The 21,444-nt window shown below is 34.6% G+C and overlaps 1 protein-coding gene across 10 annotated transcripts in view; it reads left to right on the top strand.

Moving 5' to 3' along the window:
* Positions 1-21,444, top strand: part of OXR1 (oxidation resistance 1) — a 592,053-nt gene that overhangs the window by 498,281 nt on the left and 72,328 nt on the right. For all 10 annotated transcript variants that reach the window (XM_069081337.1, XM_069081335.1, XM_069081336.1 and 7 more), the window contains 4 exons: positions 6,024-6,106; positions 10,370-10,477; positions 11,192-11,305; positions 21,128-21,280. In XM_069081337.1, the coding sequence (XP_068937438.1) occupies positions 6,024-6,106; positions 10,370-10,477; positions 11,192-11,305; positions 21,128-21,280 (458 nt within the window). The remainder of the gene's footprint in view (positions 1-6,023; positions 6,107-10,369; positions 10,478-11,191; positions 11,306-21,127; positions 21,281-21,444) is intronic.

Below are 21,444 nucleotides of genomic sequence, written 5' to 3'. Positions count from 1 at the left end.
CAGAATAAAATATCTTAGTAGAAAGCTATTGTGTATCCGTGAGGATATATTATGAACTGTCTCAATTGAAGTATTGATTAAAAAAATAACTAGATCAACTTATTTGTATTGACATGTGGATATGAATGAAATCTAAGTAGTCTCAACTTTCTAAAAGAAATTATAATGAACCCTTTGAGATAAAAAAATTAAATCATATTTATTCTAACTTTTATTATAAAGTACCTGTAAATGTTTGGTTTTTTTTTTTTTTAACATGTTTTTTGAAAGTTATAACAAAGGCCAAAAGTATGTTTATATCAACCAGTGACAAAGTTCTAGGAGCCTTTTTAGGCTTTTCACTGACATTCCATAGGGCCCTATCTTATTCAGATCTACCTTATCCAATGTTCCCTCCTTCAAAATTACCCTTCTTTCCCTCCCCAATCAAAATATCTAAATAGTCTTTGTATACATCCTATGTCTCCAATTGTGGGAGGTGGTGAATTTGTAAGAGAGTGAGTGAGTGGGTGGGGAAAAGGCAAAGAGGGAATTTCCAGAAGGGGCTTATGGAAGGAAAGTACTTGAGCTAAAACAGATTTGTTGTTGTTCAGTTGTTTTAGTCATATCTAACTCTTATGTGACTCCTTTTGGATACTGGAGTGGTTTGCCATTTCCTTCTCCAGCTCATTTTACAGATGAGGAACTGAGGTAAGCAGGATAAGTAATTTGCCCAGGGTCACACACCTAATAAAGTGTCTGAGGCCAGATTTGAATTTAGGAAGATGGATGTTACTGACTCTAGGCTAGGCCCTCTATCCTAGCTGCCTCAGGGGTTGGGAAAATACTACCAGTGACATTGTTTTTCCAGTTTCTAATCCCATCAAACCAAGAAGGAGGAAGATGTCATAATGGCAGAAACTTCTGTGAAGATTTTAAAAAGTCTTGACAATATATGTATGCTGCTTGGGGCCTCTTCACTGCTGCTAGTTATTGATGTAGTCTGAATAATTTACACTAAGGATTGAATGAGTAATAATGTGCTTCTCTAGTAAGGTATTTTCCCTTTAAGACAGAAATTTTTCAAATCCAACTGATTTCATGTATGTGGGAAGTACAACTTACTATAGATACCCAAAAGTATGGTTAATGTGATTGCTGAGTCACAGTCAATGATAGCTAAAAAATAAATTCAGTACTTGAAAACACAGCTTTCAAAAAGGAGAAGACATAATCTACCCTTACTTCCCCCCCCACAAAAAAATCTGTGGGGGTTAGCAGCTATTGTGCTTCACTCCAATTTCTGGCAAAATTAATTAGAGGGTATTTTTAGAGGATGTTTAAGAGATCATAGAATCTTCAACTTAAAACTGGTTTGGACCACAGTGGTCCTCTGGTACAGTAGTGGCAAACTCAGCTAGAAACAAGGGCCATTAAACTGTATAGGAGGATCTTTGCAAGCTGGCCTGTTAAAGAGAATAGTGCAAAATGACAGAAGAGGCCAATTCTGTAGAACTTTGAATGTCTATAGTAAATAAAAAATGGTTAAAGATTTTGAACCAGGAGACTGGCATGATTAGCGCATAATTTTTGGAAGAATTATAGGGTGATGATAATAGGCAAGAAAGGCAGCTTCGTGTCATGCAAAAACACTTGATTTAGAGTCAAAGAGAAATCCTAATACAACCTGAATCACCTGGAACAAGTCACTTACTTTTCTGTTCCTGTTGAATGATCTGTATAATTTAAAGAGTTGAACTAGATAATGTCCTCTGATTTTTTTTTTTTTTTATTTTAAAGCTAGAGGGAAGTTGGAGGTAGGCATACTGCAGTAATCTAAATCTGAAATGAGTACCCATAACTAGGTTTTGCTTTGGGGAATAAATTAAAAGATGAATTAAGAATACTATAAGGAAAAAATAATCCTCAAAAAAGAAAGAAAAAAGTACTTGACATAGACTGGTGAAAGAGATGTCAAAGATAGCTTTAGATTCTTAGGTGTGGGTGACATTGTGGTGGACTGGGAATAAGAATTTCAAGGAGGAGCACTGTGGTATGATGGAAAAAACAAAGTCACAATGCCTAAGTTCAAACATTGGCACTGATACTTGCTTCATGACTGGACCTGTCACTTAAACTCTGTGATTGTTTTTTCCTCTTTAAAATGGGACTGATTGTAATTACCAGTTTTGTTGTGAAGACCCATATAAGCCTTAAAAACATGAATAATGGTGGTTGTCTATAATAGATCATAAATTAAGGTGTGAGAGAAACCAATTACAAGAAAAGCTGGATGATGATTCAGCAGGAATGTTTTAAACCAGATTCTTGCATTAAAATGTGAGAGATTATGCATGATAACATGATTCCATGATTATGTATGATCAGTATGTTGATTATAAATACAATAAATTTGGTGCAGCAAAGTTTATTTTTCACATTTTCCTCTTTTTTGAATGTCTGAAATCTTTACAACCTAGAACTATTTACTAAATCTTTTAAGTTGCATATATCATTTTGCTGTATTCACTCTACATCACTTTAGAGAATTGTAGGTGTTAGAGTTTCACCTTATCCTGAAGGGAGCAAAGGATTGTAGAGAGCATCTGGTAAATGACTTATTGTACAGATGAGATAACTGAGTCCTAGAGAAATTTAGTGACTTTTCCAGCATCACACAGAGGTGAGCCAGGATTCAGATTCTTTTCACTTTATCATAGTGCCTCTCTCATTTTGTGGATGAGGAAACCTAGAGAAGCAAGGATGATACAATGGTGTATTTAAATAACCCTAGAGAGTCAACTGAAAATTAATTGAAACAGTAATTTTAACATTTAAAGTTTCAGAAGATAAAATAAATCAACACAAATCATTTTTTGTATATGCTGCCTATGTATAAATGTAACAACGATACAAATAAATTTATAGAATATTGTTGACAGAAATAAACACATCCATAGACAGAGAAATATTAATTCCTCGTAAGTAACATGAGTCAGCCTAATAAGTGACAGTACTATATAATTTAATTTACTTTTTCAGTGCCAAGGGATTGCTTTATAGAACTGGGGGAAAAATCATATGGAGGCACAAAAGGTCAAACAATCAAGAGAAATCATGGGAAAAAAAGGGGGAACAAAGGGAACTGATAGTACCAGATCTTACACTATACCACAAATTAGTAATTCTCAAAACAATTTGATTCTCTTTAAAAAAAATGGAATAATCAGTGGGCTGCATTAAGTATATAATATAATAGATGCAAATGAACCTTGTGGCCTGATGTTTGATAAACACCGACCAGCTCCTAGGATGAGGACTCACTATTTGATTAAAAAAAAAAACTGTAGGAAAAATTAGTTAACAGAATGTAGGACTAACAACTAAAACCTTACACAAGGCAAGGAAAGTCATTATTAAACTCTTACTATGTGCCAGGCACATACAAGATAAGTTCCAAATGGTTATATGACCTAAATATAAAAGGGCACATCACAAACAAATTAAAGAAGCAAGGAAAAAAAAAAAACTTATCAGAAATATGGATAGAGGAGAAGTCTGTGATGAAACAGGGGATGAGATATCACAGAAAACAAAATAGATAATTTTGAAACTAAGATTAAAAGGGAAACAACTGGAAAAAATTCATTAAAGGTTTAATTTCTAAGTTATATGGGGAACTAATTTAAATTTATAAAAGAGCCATTTTTTAGTTGATATAGTATTTGATGACTTAAATTGCAGCCAGGCCTGGGATGGTAGAATTGGGGATGGGATTGGAATTCTAGAGTATGGCCTATCACAACTCTGCCCACACTTGTACTGCATCAGAAGATATATAATGAATGTGGCACTTTACCTTGAAAGGGATCTGAAGTTTGCTTGTGGAAGTGGGATTCAGCTGAATTATTGTGACATGATGAAAGGAAGGTTGTATGTGACTGTGTTTTGCAATACTGCTTTTTAGAAAGACATTTCCATCCCAAATACTCTACCAGCAATGTAATACAAGCCCATCAACAGCTCTGCAGCTAAGTGGCACAGTGGATAGAATGCTAGGTAAGCCTGGAGTCAAGAAGACTTCATCTTCCTGAGTTTAAATCTGGGCACAGACACCTACTAGCAGTGTGACCCTGGGCAAGTCACTTAACCCTGTTTGCCTCAGTTTCCTTATCTGTAAAATGAACTGTAGAAGGAAATGGCAAGCCACTCCATTATCTTTGCCAAGAAAACCCCAACACAACGTGTCAAATATGACTGAAATGACTGAACAACTGCCAACATTTAATGTTTTTGTCTTTGTTATTGTAACCTGTTACAATAACCTGTTCAGGATTATAGGTAAGTTGTTTTTAGTGTCATTGTAGTAATTTTGCCTTTTGGAGTTGGTAGAAACTTTCTACATTACTTTTCATACTTCATTACTTTAGTCCATAGATTAAAGATAGAGATTTCAAAGGTGATAAATACTAACATTACATCCCCAAACCTTAAAAGCTCAAGAAAACCGAGAATTGTGTAAAATTTGGTTTACCTAAGAAAAATAATTTTTTTCATTCTGTCAGAGGTTCATCGTTAAAATAATTCCAGGAAAACATAGTATCAGTTAATATAATATGTAATTTTATCTTGTATTTTGCAGTATTGAAAATATATAATCCAAAGAAAGCATTTTGGATTTCTGAAGCATATCATCAGCTCCCTCTGCTGGCTATGTAAAGGCAGCAGTCAACTTCATTTAAGTGTGCTTTCTGTTCAAAATAAAATTTGAGCAATCAGAGCAGAGCACAGTCAGATTATTTCTGTAGAAATTGTGACAGTTTACTGAGAGAGACCGAGTTCCTTTGTCCGGTTTCCCCTTTGTGCCTAATGTGACTGTAGAGGTTATGGTACTTACTTAGGTTGTGACTTAGCATATATGGAAAGACAAAATATTTTATTCAATGCAAAGTTTTCTAGCCTGGATTTCAAGCCTATATTAACTTTATTAGTGCCACATTTGATGAGCAGCTGAGCTAAGTAATCCACATATGCAGTAAGTTTTGTAGGGATCTATGTAAGCAAAAGTTATTGTTTAAATATTAATATCAGTTTGGTTCATCAGATTAAGTAGACTAAAGAGAATGAACACAAATATTTACTAAATTTTAAAATTTGGGACAATTTGTAGAATATAATCTTATTTTTTCCTCCAAAATTTTAAGTATTCTTTTATGTTTTTGAGGGAAAATATTACCATACTTTTAAAAGATATGCTTATTTTATTTTTAGTATACAATGTTGATTATTTTTTCAGAAGCATATTTTAATTACTATTTTCAAAGTGGTAATTAAGATGAAAGGAGCAAGCCTTAACAAGGTATTGCTAATGTATTGATAATTATGAAATTACTCATTAAATGAAGGTACTGAAATGTGAAATAAAGTAAGATATAATAAAGTATTATGGAGGTTTCTACTGAAACAGCTATGCAGGGTTCTAAACCATTGGAATACTAACCTCTAATTTCAAGATAGTCATCATTTGAAAAACAGTTTTAGCAGAATCAAAATGAAGATATAAATATGTTTTCATGATGAAATTTGTGCATAGTATTTTACCTTGACATGTTCAGAGAATAATTTAATTCTTTAAAAATGAGCCTATAATGGGAGTTATATCTTTAATTAAATCTTACCTGAAGAAATATAGAAATTGCCTGCTGTTAAAAAGCACTGAAGCATATGCTACATGGTACAGAAACAGTTAGAAACATTGACTCTCTATATAGACATTGAGGTAAAAATTGTTGAAAGAGAAGGTCGGTAATTTTAGATTTAATTTCTTTTCTGCTGGTAGGTATTTGTGTGGTTAATTGATCTTAGCAGTCTCTGTAGTTCATACTTATCAACTCCTAAAGCAAGAAGGGAAGTAAATTTCTGATTTCTGAGTACCACAAGGAGCAAGCAAAATGGTGAATTAGATGTCTGCCCAACAGCAGTTAGTGACAGTATTCTGAGACGAAAATGTATTTTAACACACTCCTTGCTTCAATGTTTTTCAGACACTGGCCAAAAGAAGACCCTAGACAAGAAAGATGGAAGACGAATGTCATTTCAGAAGCCTAAAGGGACCATTGAATATACTGTGAGTTACCTATTTGTTTAAATGCTGATTTAACATTGGAGTATTTGGGGGATTCTCTTTATATGATACGAATACATCAAAGATGTTAATTATTTTGGATTCTTAAGTCTATATATCATTTCTTTCTTTCTTTTCTTTTTTTTTCTTTTTGGAGGGCAATTGGGGTTAAGTGACTTGCCCAAAGTCATATGGCTAGTTTTTCTGTTAAGTGTCTGAGTCTGGATTTGAACTAAGGTCCTCCTGACTCCAGGGCCGGTGCTCTATTCACTGCGCCACCTAGCCATCCCTTGTACATCATTTTTTAAAAACTCAATTTAATAGAAATAAAATCTTTAGTATTTTTTTTTAATTGTAGGGTGTTTTTGTCCTCAACAGAGTTTTTATATAATGTGTTATCAATGAATTTCAAATTTATTAGTGGAAATAATCTTTGGAGTCTACGCTTCTTTTCATGAAAGTTATTAACACAAGTTGACTTGCTTTATGTTGAAATTTATATTTGAATCTACTCCTCTTCTGAATTTTTAGCTTTGATAATGGTATATAACTTTAGAAAGGACACTTAAAATAATGTTTTAAATATTAATCCTCATAAATTACTTTCTGACTTTTTGCTCATTTTTATTTGTTTAAAGCCAAGGTTGTACAACAGTATCCAAAAAAATGGAACCTTTTTTCTGACTGTTACATTCTTGAAATGTCCCTAAAATCTCCCTGCAAAAGCTTTTCCCATTTCTGGTTACTATGGGTTACTGACACAAGATATTTTTTTCCTTTAATGTGTTGCTTTTATATGATTGGCTATAACTATTACATATTTAAATTACATTAATTTGTTTTAAGTCAGTCATATAAACCTCCAAAGTAAAATGCAGTTGTAATGCATTACAACAGAACACATACATGTTAAAGAGTGTATTTAAAAGTCATTCATGAAGACATATCTTCTGATTTTTGAATGATTTACTTTTTAAGCAGCAGGGATTAAAGCAGAAAAGTTCTAAAATTTATTTAGACCAGAATCATTCTTTTAAACTTAGTAATATACAGCTGCTTAAGTTTATAATTGATCATTTTTGATCTGTCACTTTGAATACATTTCTAGATTAATACATAGTGAAAATATCCCATCCACATAGGACATCCAACTGAATGGAGGATGTCTCTTGCCCAGATTCAGCATGCATTTGCATGGACATCCTGAAGAGCTTTTTCATCAATGTGTGTATATCTGAGACAGACAATTCAGGTGAACAGTGAGTTGGGCCCAGAGTTGAACAGGAGAACAGGCTGGATTGCATTCAGAAAACTGCAGAGTTTTTTTACTAACCCAAATTTCCCATGAATACAAAAGCCCATTTTATCTATTCTAACATTCTACCAGCTTTGCTGCATGGTAACAAAACATGGAACATAACTGCCTCAGCAGAACTAAAGTCCAGGGCAGTGGAGAGGCTTATTGCAGGTGAAAGCAGGCTACAACATACAACCAAAGAGGAATTCAAAAGAAGATTAAAAGACATCATTACGGAATTGTATAATGGGAAATGTGTTTAGCCTGAAAATTCCACCATATTTTAAGGGATTGTAGAGTGGTTGATAATAAGGAGGAGAAGAAGAAAAAGAAGATGTTGATGTCACATGGAAAAAATGAGATATGACATATGAATGGCTACAGTGCTCTACTGGTATTCTTTCAGGAAAACTTGAGGAAAATCTCCAGCATGCTGAGTTTTCCTTCTGTGCTGAATTTGTGGAAGAATATGAAAGAGTTACATAAGATGGGCAGGCATGAATAGTGAGATTTGCAAACCATCAAATGGGATGAAATCACAAATCTCTTTGCATATCACTGTAAATGTATGCCCTCAATGGGATATGAACTCCTTGAGATCAGGGACCTTGTTTGCTCTTTGTAAATACTCAGAACCTATCACAATGCCTTGCACATAGGAAGCATTTACTATTTATTGAATGAAATAAAAAGAAACTGATTACATGTCTTAAGATGTGTCTAAATGTTATACTATCAAAATACTTCTTAAGATATTTTATAAACAAAATAATTCCTCTATACTCTTCCTTACTGCATGACATATGATACGTTGAAAGATCCAAATAAGTATAGCACAATATAATTTAGTAAGTATAGAAGGTAGTATGTAATATTAATCCATGTGAATAAGCAGATGCAGAAAAAATACATAGTTTTTTACTTTGTGTAGTATTTATGAAGTAGTAATAAATATATACAGTTTATATCTAGTATTAAAGAAAGTTTGTAGATTACTTGGCAAAGAATCACCTACTATGTAAGATGTTAAATTTATTTTTTTAAAACTTTTTCTCTATGACCTTTGGGATTATCAAATAGGTCTTGATAACATTGCTTTGATCAGAGATAAATAAACCCCTTGTATTAAATGTTAACCCTTTAAAAATATCTTCAATCTTATCTGAAAACCCGAAAAGATTTAATAGTTCTGTAAAATATGACAAAGGCAACTTTCAGACTACTAAAATAGTGTTTGCTTATTCATTCTCAAGTACACCATTTTCATTGTTGTACTCCAAATAAAAATAGAGACATGTATTCTTTGCATTTGTAGAACCATGTCTTTTTTAGCTTTAAGAGTAAAATTTTAATTAAAACATCATTGGTGTCATAAAGACCTGGATTTAAACCTAATTTGGATATTTCCTAGTTGTGATTATGGCAAGTTACTTAACCTTGCTGAGCTCCTGTTTGCTCATCTTTAAAATGGGAGTAGGAATGCCCATAGCTCATTTTTAGATAGCTATAAATACCTGTGAACAGAATTAAAGTTAGTGAGAATAAGAAAACTGTCATCCATAAAGTACTCTCTTTATATCAGTTTTCCTCCCACCATCCAGCTGTGGTACTTCTTTTGGAGTTGTTCGTAGCTGATAGTTCGGTCCAACCGATTGTCTCTAGATAAGACATTCTCAAATGTGGTGCTTAAAGAGTCACTACATTTTCCAGACAATCAAGAACATCGATTTTCCATTAAAATTATGTACTGATTGATATTTTAAAATCAGGGTAATGGATGTTTTCAGTGAAAATGCTTTAATATTCTGTTTTCCAATTTATCATATTGATTTAATGTAAAGGTTCCTTTCTCCTGAAACCATATTTTCAAAAGTTACCAATGTATTCCTGGTCACCAAACCAAAATATTTTCTCATATCTTCATTCTCCTTAACACAGTGTTGACATTTGACACTTTGATTTCACACCTCCCTTATTCTTCATTTTCAAAACTCTCTCCTTCAGTTTATTTGACACTTAACTATGTTGGAACTTCTCGTTGTGCTCTCCTTCGTTGGTACTTAATAAAAGTGAGCATTTTCCAAGATTGATTTCTTAGCTTTTATTTTTAATCTGTCATCACTTCTGTGACTTCAAACATCACCTCTGTGTAAATGAAACCCAAATATGCATCTTTAGTCATGCCTCCAGTACTAATTTGCATGTGCTTCCTAGAAATTTTCACTTATGCCCTGCCATCTTAACAATTATCTTAATATATTTTTAAAACCAACTCCTTTTCTTCTTCTTTTCTTATTTCCTTTCTTCATTAGCATTTCTTTCTGATTTCCTGTCAGTGATACCATCAGATTTTTATTTACCTAGACTATATATAATGGAGTTTCAGTTGCTCCTTCTCCTTCACTTGGCATTGTTGGCCCTTCTGCATATAACCCTAGTCTCCCATTTCCCTCACCTTCTCTAACTACACCCCAAATCCTGTTCTTTACAATTAAACATTCATTAAGTGCCTATAAAGTGCAAGGCATCATGCAAAGTACTTAAAAGGCATCCATTCTCTTATATTAATATACTAAATATTTGCAAATGAGGAAAGAGGTAGTCAGGTTAAGCGACTTGTCCAGTCATAGAGCTACTAAGTGTTATTGTCTAAATTAGCTAACTCCAACTTTTCTTAATTCCATGTCATTTTATGTTCATGTACATAAAAAGAACTGTTCTCATGCATTTAAGACTTTAGTGTAGTTATCTTTTGCTTTACACAATTCCTGTGATCCTGAGAATGTGTACATAAGTAAGCCTTATTAGGGGATTGACTTTCACTTAGGTTCCTTTAGGACTGTGGTAATAAAATATAAAATTAAAGTTCCCTCATAAGGTAAGTAAGGTGTCTTATTTCATCTTTGAGCTCTGTTTTCCCAGATTTTGCTTTTAATTAGATTCAGAGGACTTATTTCTGTTTGAAACAGGTTGAATCAAGGGATTCTTTGAATAGCATCGCCCTGAAATTTGATACCACACCCAATGAACTGGTTCAGTTAAATAAGCTGTTTTCCCGAGCTGTTGTTACTGGACAGGTAGTATTTGTTTTTATATCTTGATATTTAGAAAAGGTAAAATATAAAACAAGATTTAATGGTGTGTCAATAAGCTGATTTTTCAGTTTTCTGAACATTTTCATTTGCATATAACAGGTACAGACAATTATTACTATGTATAATGATATAGTAATCACATTAATCATATAATACTTTTTTTTGTGTCAAGCTTAATAGGTACCAAATTTAAAAAGAAATTTTTTTCTTGATTTCTAGTGCAAGAGTGTGAGGTATTATGTGTAAAATAAACTATTTTAAATGTATCTGCTTAAATTCAAGTTATTATTTGTGTTTGTAGAAAAGATTCCATGGAAGACAGTAAAATATAGGAAACTTGAGAAGGATTTTTGCATGTTTTATATAAATTTATTAATAGCTGTTTTAAAAAATGTAGGTATAATTGATATTCTTCTGTATTATTCATTCACTAGTACCCCAAATTACTTGTAAATTATCTCTAAGTGTTCAGTGGGATTATCATTATTTACCACAACTAATTTATAGACAACTATCCTTTTTCAGAATTTGTTGTAGTCATTCAGTTTTACTTAATTTTGGTTTTCACTGCTATCAAATTGCATTTCATTTAATGCTGGAGATTGGAGGAAGTGGTAAATGTTCTTTATAGCTTAGAGAAGGGGCAAAATTTTAGTATTCTAGTCTTACTAATATTTGTGTGAATTTTTTTTCCAGGTTTTATATGTCCCTGATCCTGAATATGTTTCTAGTGTTGAGAGTTCCCCATCCCTTAGCCCTATAAGCCCCTTGTCACCAACCTCATCAGAACCTGAATTTGATAAGCCAACAGTAAGTATTCCTCTCTTTTGAAAAAGAGTAGTGAGGAGATCTCAGATAAAAAATATCGTCTTTGTACAAGTCAACCAAAATTGCTCTTTCCAAAGTTAGGAAATAATTCCTAGATCTTATCTAATAATTCCTCTAGATCTAAGTGTAATGATCTTCTCAAACCTCATTCTTCTTAGTAGTATTAATGTATGTCGACTACACTTGCATTTATTTTGCATAGTCTATATTAAATATGTCATCTCCCCTGATAGAATGTGAGGTCCTTAAAGAAAGAGACTTTAATTTTATATTTGTATCCCCATTGCCTGGCATTTGTAGTAGGTATTTAATAAATGCTTCTGATTGATTGAAAAATTTGAAAACCATGGTCCTGTAATCTATATTCATTTAACTTAACCTAATGCCCTATATGTAGTAAGTACTTAGTAGATTTCTGCTAATTAACTATTCCTATAAACTTGTCATTATATCATCCTATGAAAAATTTTTTTTAATGCATTAAATTAATTTTAAGCCTTAATTTGTAAGTGGTCTGGGAGCAAACTGACTTTTTGTCAGTTAAATTTCTGGGTTCTTATGTATATAATATACATATATCTGATACTTTTGACTTTTCAATTTTGCATAGAAGTTTAAAATCAGTATAAACCAGCTGTCATAACAGGCAGGGCCTAAGACACCAAATAATTTGACTTGCCAAGCATATTGGTATGCGATCAGATGTTTAACTTGTTTATAAAATTCTTAAGGAAAAGGGTGGTAGAAGATTGAGATTGGGGGGGGAGCTTCATTTAGCAATGAGAATTAGTGAAAGAAAGAACAAGTCAGAAAGAAGTAAAGAGAGACCCAAGTAAGCAGAGTCATCCTGAGGGATGGGAATTATAAACATATAAGTATGAACTGGAGAGGAGTACAACAAACAATTTAAAATGGAAAAAATCTGTAGTTTTTTTTTTTTAAACAAATTATCTTCACTGTCAAGGACAGCATTTAAGAGATAATTGGTAACCTTAGAGCAGTTTTAATTGAAAGGTGAAGTCAAAAGCAAGATTTTAAGGATTTAAGGAGTGTTGTGGAAGGAAAGAAATGAAAGCAGCTACAAGATCACTTATAAAAGAGTCTGAAAGGATAGGTTAATAGCTTGCTTTGAAGGGACATTAGGATCAGTAAAGGTTTTCAAGGGATGGGGAAAATTTGTATGTTTATAGACAGCTAGAAGGAGCCAGATAAGGAAAGCTTAAAGATTTGGTATGTGGGGGAATGGAGTGAAGAAGATAATTGGAAGGGTGAAACAAAGGAGAAAAGATGGTATAAATGCAAGGGTACAAGTCACAGATTTGACTGTGTGACAAGAGCTACCAGCTCAAAGGAGTGAGAGATGCTGCAATAGAATTTTTGAGGTATTAGATTGGTAAAGGTAAAATAATTGTTGGCCTCTTGTTTTTCTTAGGGAAATATAAGAGGGAGGGGAGGGAAAAGGGGACGTGTGAGAGATTAGTGACAGCTGCTATGGGGAGTGCAATAGAGAGTCAGTTAGTGAAGAATAAGATTACTGATTTGCAGCAGTGAGGGGGTCTCCTAATATTACATTACAAATTTGTGGTAGATCTAATAGTTATGGTTGTTTGAATTATTTCAATGATGTGCATCATGTGAAAGTGAAGACAAGGTGAGTAATAGTGGTGACCCAGGCTTGGAGTTTGACAAAACATGAGTGTTGATCAGATAGGGGCCAAAGAATTGATTTATTAGTTAGGAATAGTGTTTCATTGTACTAGTTAACTGTAGGGTCAATATTGGAAAGGGATGAAATTAGGACAAAACCAAGGATAAGGATTTGGGAGAGTAGGGAAGGATTTGGTTACTGGAAGTAGAAATAAAGATGAAGAACAGGTTTAGTGGAGTGAACCAAAAGTAACATACAACAAGTAGGATGTAACCTGTATTTTTGGAGTGCCCACGTAAACGAGCTCACAACCCTAGAAGTGATGGGGAAACAATGCTTCCTATTTGTATGTCACTTTATATAACTCATGTTCATTATCTCATGAGATTTTTACAGTCCCAGAATGTAAGTTAAGATAGGTTTGATCCTATTTTACAGGTAAGGAAAGAAATTCAATAAATGTATAGAGTATTAATTTCAATCTTGATTGACTGAATCACTTATAAGACATTTTTAAAATAGGAACTTAAAAATATCAACAAACACAAATGTTTCCATATCCAAAAAAGAAGAGGAAGAGGATTTTACATTTATAAAACTATAAATGTCTGTGATCTGAAACTTGTTTTTAATTTTTTAAATTTAGTTAAATTTTAATATTTTAACAGTTTTACCTGTAACATTGTCCTACATCTTTGTGTCCCCTTCTCAACTTTCTTCAGCTTTTCTTCTGTTTATATTTTAAATGTTTAATGCTTTTTTTCAAGACACCTTTCACGTCTTATGTTGTCTGTTGATACCTCACAAGGACTGGTACCAAAGAAAAGAAGAAAAAAAATGGGAGATTGTCACATCCAAGACACAAACTTGCCTAGAAGACCATGAGCTTGTGGTTTAGTGACCTGAAGGGATAGGGTACCTCTACCTCAACACTCAGGAGCTTAGAGAGTCATCCTTATATTTCAATGCCAGTAGGAAGAAACTAGAAGCTACTGTCAGGTCTTTACTCTTATTCATTCTTCCCCCAATATGACCATTTGCTAAGTCTTGTTGATTCAGCCTCCACAGCATCTCTCACATCTCTCTCCTTTGTGCCAACATTACAACTACTCTGCTTCAGGCCCTCATCACTTCTCACACAGACTACTGCAGTAACCTCCTAATTTATCTCCCTACTTCCATACTCTCTCCTCTCTAACATAGCTGCCAAACTGATATTCCTAAAGCATGGATCTGACCTATGTTTTTTTTTCCCTCCTCTTCTCATGAAGCTTGAGTTTTCTATTGTTTCTAAGGGTAAAATGCTAATTTCTTCATTGCCATTTAAATACATCACATTATATCTCCATCTTTTATTTATTACACATTTATTGCACATCATTCATTACACATTTTGCATATTTATTTATTACACATTTTATTCTCACATTCTAACCAAACTGACCTACTTGCTCTTCTACATTCCTGATGCCTCTGACAGAAGTTCTTTCCTTATTCCTCTAGTTGTTAGTCCTTCCATTGCCTTTTATTACTTAGTATTTACTTATCACTGTCTCTATTGTTTCATTGAGAGCTGTTTTTGTCTCTGTAACTTTAGCACCAGGTACAATGTTAGGCTCATATTGGGCACTTTAAAATGTTGGTTGAATTGAAGGTTTGGTAGAAATGAATGTTGTGGAATTTTGTAAACTTGATCATAAGACCATAAAGTTTGAGCTGGAAGGATATTAAAGGCCATCTAGTCCAAGTCACCTCATTTTTTATCTAAGGAGGCTAGTTGGATAGTAAGTAGCAGAACCAGTATCCATAGTCAGACACTCTGTTTCCAAATGCAGCACATCTGCCACTGTACCATGCTACCTCTCCAAATGAAATATTCACTAAAACTAATAGAGGGGGGAATCAAGATGGTGGAGTAGAAACAGGACCTCCGCTGGGCTCCAGATTCTACCTTCCCCGATTCACGTAAAAGGGGACTCTGAACAAACTTTGGAGCTGCAGAACCCACAAAAAGACACAGAGAAGCTAACCTCCCACTGAGGACAGCCTGTCAGGAATCGGCCAGCCCAGTGCTCTGGGAGCCGAGCCCAACTCCACGCTGAGGCTTTAACCCCAGGGAGGGCCTGACCAGCCGCTGGCCAGAGAGACTCCAGATCACCAGCAGCTGTGGCTGTTTCCAGAATTATCAACACATAGATGCAAAGGACAAAGTGAGAGGTCAGTGCAATGTGGACTTTGGGACCCAGTAGTTGGGAATGCATCGGCTGGCTGAGGAGTCATGGCTGTGCAGCCGCCCCCATGTGGCAGCTTCAGCTCCTGGCTTGCAGAGTGTAGGGGGACCAAGCGACCAGTCTGTCTTGCTTTAACCTTTCGGATCTGGATTGCAGTCTAGGTGGAGGTCCTGGGGTGTGTGTCCAGCTTGCCAGAGCGTGTGGAGATCTCATAGAGGGCACCCAACTAATACCTCTGGCAGCTGAGAAAACCCCAGCGTTTGGAACGAAAGCTCCCCTGTCTGGTGGCAGAGTCCTACTGTGGCAAAAAGCCCAGGGGTCAAGTGACTGAGGGGCGACATGACCAGGCAAAGGAAGCAAAGCAAACAGAAGAATCCAACATCAGACTCCTATTTTGGGGACAAAAAGAATCAAAGCATGGAACAGGAGGAAGACAGTGAAGTCAGAACTCCTGCCCTAAAAGCTTCAAAGGAAAATACGAGCTGGTTACAGGCCATAGAGAACCTTAAGAAGCAGATAAGGGAAGTGGAGGAAAAATTGGGAAGAGAAATGAGAACAATGCAAGAAAATTACAAAATGAGAGTCAACAGCCTGACTGAGGAAACTCACACCTTAAAAAACACACTAACTCAAATGGCAAAAGAGGCTCAAAAAAGCAATGAGGAGAGGAATGCCTTAAAAAGCCAAATTTGCCAGATGGAAAAAGAATCTCAAAAGCTCACTGAGGAGAATCATTCCTTCAGAATTAGATTGGAGCAAATGGAAACTAATGACTTTATGAGAAATCAAGATGCTGTGAAACAGATCCAAACAAATGAAAGAATAGAAGGCAATGTGAACTATCTCATGGGAAAAACCACTGACCTGGAAAACAGATCCAGGAGAGATAATTAAAAAATTATTGGACTACCTGAAAGCCATGATCAAAGAAAGAACCTAGAAATCATTCTCCAAGAAATTCTTAAGGAAAACTGCCCTGATGTTTTAGAACCAGAGGGCAAAATAGAGGTTGAAGGAATCCACCGATCACCTCCTGAAAAAGATCCCAAAAAGAAAACTCTTAGGAATATTATATCCAGGTTCCAAAATTCCCAGATCAAGGAAACAATATTACAAGCAGCCAGAAACAGTTTGAATATTGTGGAAACACAATCAGGATAACCCAGGATCTGGCAGCTTCTACACTGAGGGATTGAAGGGCTTGGAATTTGATATTCTGGAGGTCAAAGGAGCTAGGATTAAAACCAAGAATCACCTACCCAGCAAAACTGAGTATCATTTTTCAGGGGAACATATGGTCATTCAGTGGAATAGAGGACTTTCAAGCATTCTTGATGAAAAACCCAGAGTTGAATAGAAAATTTGCAATGCAAGAGAAGCATCAGAAGGTAAATAGGGAAAAGAAATCATAAAGAACTTATCAAAGTTGAACTATTAACATTCCTACATGGAAAAACAATAATTATAACTGATGAAACTTTTCTCAGTATGAAAATAGTTGAAAGGAATATAAATATATATATGTATATGTATGTCTATATTGGAGGGTATACGACATACGAATACATATGTGAATGTGTGTATATATGTTTACAGGTATACATAGAGGGCATAGGACTTATTTAATAGGAAGGGATGATACTTAAAAGGTGAAATTAAGAGGTGAGAGAGGAATATAATGAGAGGAGATGGGGAAAGACAGGATGGGGAAGAATAGGAAGGCAAATGGGAATGGGTCAACCTTATTCTTATTGAATTTGGCTTGGGGAGGGAATGAAATACACACTAAATAGGGAATCTCACCCTACAGGAGAGTAGGGGTAAAGGGGATGAGGGGAAGCACCCACTTTTGAAAAGGTACAGGATCAAAGTAGAGCATAGAACAAGTGGGAGATGGGATAGGAGGGAGGGAAATATAGTCAGTCTTTTATCTACTATGTTAATGTTTTACATTAATTACACATGTACGACCTATACTGAATTGCTTATCTTCCCAGTAAGGGTGGGTGACAAGGGAGGAAGGGAATGAATCTGAAATTCAAAGTTTTAAAATCAAATGTTTAAAACATATATATACTATTAATACTATTTTACATGTAATTGGGAAATAAGATATATAGGTATTAGGGCATGGAGAGTCACCATTCCGTACTGGAAAAGTCAAAGGGGGTATGGGAGAAGATATGGGAGAGAGCAGATTAGAGGATGGGATATACTATGGGACTGCTATTTTGGGGCAGTGGGTAGGGGAAAAACGGAGAAAATTCGTAACTCAATCTGGCAGAAATGGATGATGTAAATGAGAAGTTAATATAACATTTGAAAAATTAAAAAAAAAACTAATGGAGGGTAGCTATAGTGTAGAAATTAGGACAGCAATAGAGATGCCCAGAAATTTACAGGAGATTAGTTAATTAAATTAATTAAACAAATCAATTAAATTAATTAATTAAAATAAATAAAATTAATTAAAATATTTAAAGTCACTTCTTAAGTCTTCTCTTCCCCAACATTCCACTCTCTTCTCCCAGGTTTTTTATGCAGGCTAAACACCTCTAGTTCCTCGATCCAATTTGACTTGTGTTATAATTATGAATAATCTGAACTGGCAGCTGATTCTGAAATGATTCTTATGTGGTGATTTTCAATATTAGTATATGCTGTTTTATTTTTTTTGTGATGATGTCTAGTGCTCCCTATGTCTTAGTGGTTCTTTGATGAGACAGTGACCCCCTCTGTTATTAAAAATGTATTTAAGGACTTCTGTAAGTAGTTGCTTTTTTTTTTCCCATTTCTTTCTTTATGGACTGTTAGTGATGGAGGAGAACTTGGGGATCTTGACATCCAGCCCCATGTTTTATGGATAGGAAATTGAAATCCACAAAGGTTAAGTAATTTATTCGAAGTCAAACATAGGCATTAAGTAAGAGTCAGAATTGAGTTGAAGTCTGACTCCTACTTCAGTGATCTTTCCTATTATGCCATTTCTTGATCCAGAATTATCTTTTCTAACCTGTTTTTCTCCTTCCTCCCCTGTACCTACCTACTAGTTATATTGAAATTATTGAATGTCAAGATATATGTTGATTTAGTTCGCAGGACTTTCTGAAATTCTCCATTTTTAGGAACATGTCAGATAAGCTGTAGTTATTGTCATGTGAATCATTAATAAGTAAGCATTTATTTAGCACCTACTATGTGCCAGGTACTACTGGAGCCTTACAGGGTGACATGGCTAAGTGCCCTATGAATATTTCTTGATACAATTAAGTGAATCATGAAATCAGTCTCTCCAACTCCTTCAATCACCAATTTGAGCATATACAAACATTACAGGTATGATAAAATCAATGTATTTCTGCAAAGCAATTTTGATGGTATAGGGAAGAGGAAGGAAAAGGGAATAAGCATTTATCTGGTGCCTACTATATACCAAGACAGTATGCTAAGTAAGTGCTTTTTACAAATATCTTGTTTGGTCCACACAACTACCCTGGGAGGTAGTTATTATTCCCATTATAGTTGAGGAAACTAAGACAAATAGAGATTAAAGCGACCTGTATAGCTAATAAGTATTTGAATTTGGGTCTTTTTAACTCCAGGTTTAGCACTCTCTCCACTGCACCATCAACTGCTTCAGTACACAAAAAGGAATTAAATTGCACTGGCCCTTTGACATTCAGTAATTCCACTGCTAAGAATGTATTTATTACCATACTTCAAAGGTCTGAGATTTTTTAGTGTGACTATCATGCCCACCAGTGTGGAGCACAACTGTGTCTTAATAGATGGTCTTCATAAATTGTTGCTGTAAAAAACTTCCTCATCTGGTAACCAACACTGGTGATAATTCTTATTTTCAAATTTACCTAAATCAGTCGTCAACAGAAATAGTCCAGCATTGGGGCTATCTGCAGTGACTTTACTATTGAAACTTGTAATCTGCATAATTTTTAAGAAACTTTTTTTCTTTTTATACCATGATCAGATGTAAGAGAAGAACATTATAGGAGGTTGGAAATATATTCCAAGGGAATGACACAAGAGAAAAAAAAAAACTAGTTTTAAAGAGGATATTTACGACTAAGTTAATACATATTTAATAGTAAAAAAAAATCTGTAAATTAAATGCTCAATCCTTTGGGAATGGCTAAGTATATTGAAGCATCAGTGTAAGAATGACAAATGTTAAAAATAATACAGTACTATGGAAAGAAGTATCAGAAGCATTTCAAAGTAAAAAGCAGAATTGCTAATTTAGGTACATTGTGTTTATTAGCCTTGACCATAATTTTAAACAACCATGTGTAAGCTTATGTGAGAACTTATAAGGATCATGAAGATAATAAGCTATCAGTAACTTAGTTTACTTTAAGGGCTTTATTCTAGGATAAGCTAGGTGGTACAATGGAGAGAGTGCCAGGCCTGGATTCAAGAAGACTCATCTTCCTGAGTTCAGATTACTAGCTGTGTGACCCTGGGCATGTCATTTAACTCTGTTTGCCTCAGTTTCCTCATGTGTAAAATGGCAAACTACTCTAGTATCTTTGCTTAAAAAAACAACAACCAATAGGGTCACAGAGTCAGAAAACTGAAATGACTGAACAAAAAATAAACTAATATGACACACAACTTTTAAGACTCAGTGAACTAAGGAAGAATTTATCTATCATTAAACATAGTTACTGATTTTCATAGTTGGAAGGAATCTCTGTTCATGTAGTCAAGGCCATAGCTGAAGAAGGGTCTGCAGGATACCTGACAAATGATCACTAGCCTTTCTTTGAAAATGTCTGGAAAAACAAAATCCATTATATCCCAAGGAGCTCTTTCTGGTTTATAGCTATTTAGGTAGCAAGGTCGTAATATGTAATTGCACTTATTATAACTAGTTCTGCCCTCTGAGGCAGACAGGGCTCTCTGTAAACAGAACAAGTCAAATTTTTATACCACATGAAATTTCTTCAAATGTGTAAAGAAGACACTATCATAACCCAGTTACATGTCACATGTCTTATATTCTCTGGGCTAAATATTCCTGGTTAGTTTCTTATATGGAATGAACTCAAGTCCCTTTACTAATTTGGTTACCCTCAAGATAATTCTATAGTTTATCATTATCCTTCCTAAAATGGATGTTATTTTAGATGTTTGACAGTTAAGTTGCTGCCACACTTCCCTTGTCCTAAGCATCATACCTCTCTGTGCCCCTTAGGTTACATCAGCCTTTTAGAATGCAAACGAATACAAAAAGTGGTGTGATGTTACAGGTAGATGGCTGACTTCACAGTCAGGAAGACCTCAACATATGCTGGCTGTGTGACCCTGAGCAAGACAACCTCTTGGTGTCCCCCTTTAATTCTAACATTATAAATTTCAGGGCAGTTGTTGACTTACATTGATAATAGAGGGGGTTTGCTTCCCAGGAGTTCTCTATGCCATTGAAATTGCTGGTCTGAACCCCCCCTAAAAAACATTCACACTATTTATTGGTTGAACTTGAGAACCAGTAAACTCTAGGTCTTTTTTTTTTTTTAGCTGACCTGCTTTCTAGTGTTTTATTTCCACCTTATGCTTTGAAAATGTATTTCTTTAAATTTATCCTTGGTAGATGTGTAGGCAGATAGTGGATAGGCTACTCAACCTGGTTAAGAACACCAGTGTTTAAATCCTGTCTCTGAGCAAGTCATTCAATTTCTGTCTACCACAGTTTGCTCAAAAAACGTGAATAGTAATAGTACCTACCCCATAGAGTGATTAAGAGGATAAAAGGAGACATTTATAACGCACTTTGAAAATCTTAAAAGTTCTATTTAAATGCTAGCTGCTATTGTTAAATTTAGTCTTTCTGATGAAGCTTTTATTTGATTAGGTATTGTACATATTTTTATTTTGTGGTCCTCAGCATTTTTTTTTCTTTTGTAGGATACAGATGGAGTCCAACATAAAGAGGCAACTCCCTCTTCTGCTTTTGCTTATGTTCGCTCAACAAGAGTTGTATCTTCTACTTCTGAGGAAGAAGAAGCATTTACTGAAAAATTTCTTAAAATTAATTGCAAGTACATTACCAGTGGCAAGGTATTAAATGATTTTTATTTAAATTCTGATAGGAAATATTATTTAATATTTCTGTTTTACCACATTATAACTCATTAAGACAGCATCAATACAATCATATAGCAGTAAGTAGCCTATAGCTTTGAGTTATTCTTTATTATCAACATTACAGTGTTTGAGTACCC

Source organism: Petaurus breviceps, unplaced genomic scaffold (assembly GCF_028583685.1).
Source record: "Petaurus breviceps papuanus isolate PSGF00001 unplaced genomic scaffold, PetGlider_PUasm1.0 98, whole genome shotgun sequence".
In the NCBI taxonomy this organism is placed as follows: Eukaryota; Metazoa; Chordata; class Mammalia; order Diprotodontia; family Petauridae; genus Petaurus; species Petaurus breviceps.
Note: the sequence above shows the minus strand (reverse complement) of the source record. Positions and strands in the feature narration are given on the sequence as shown.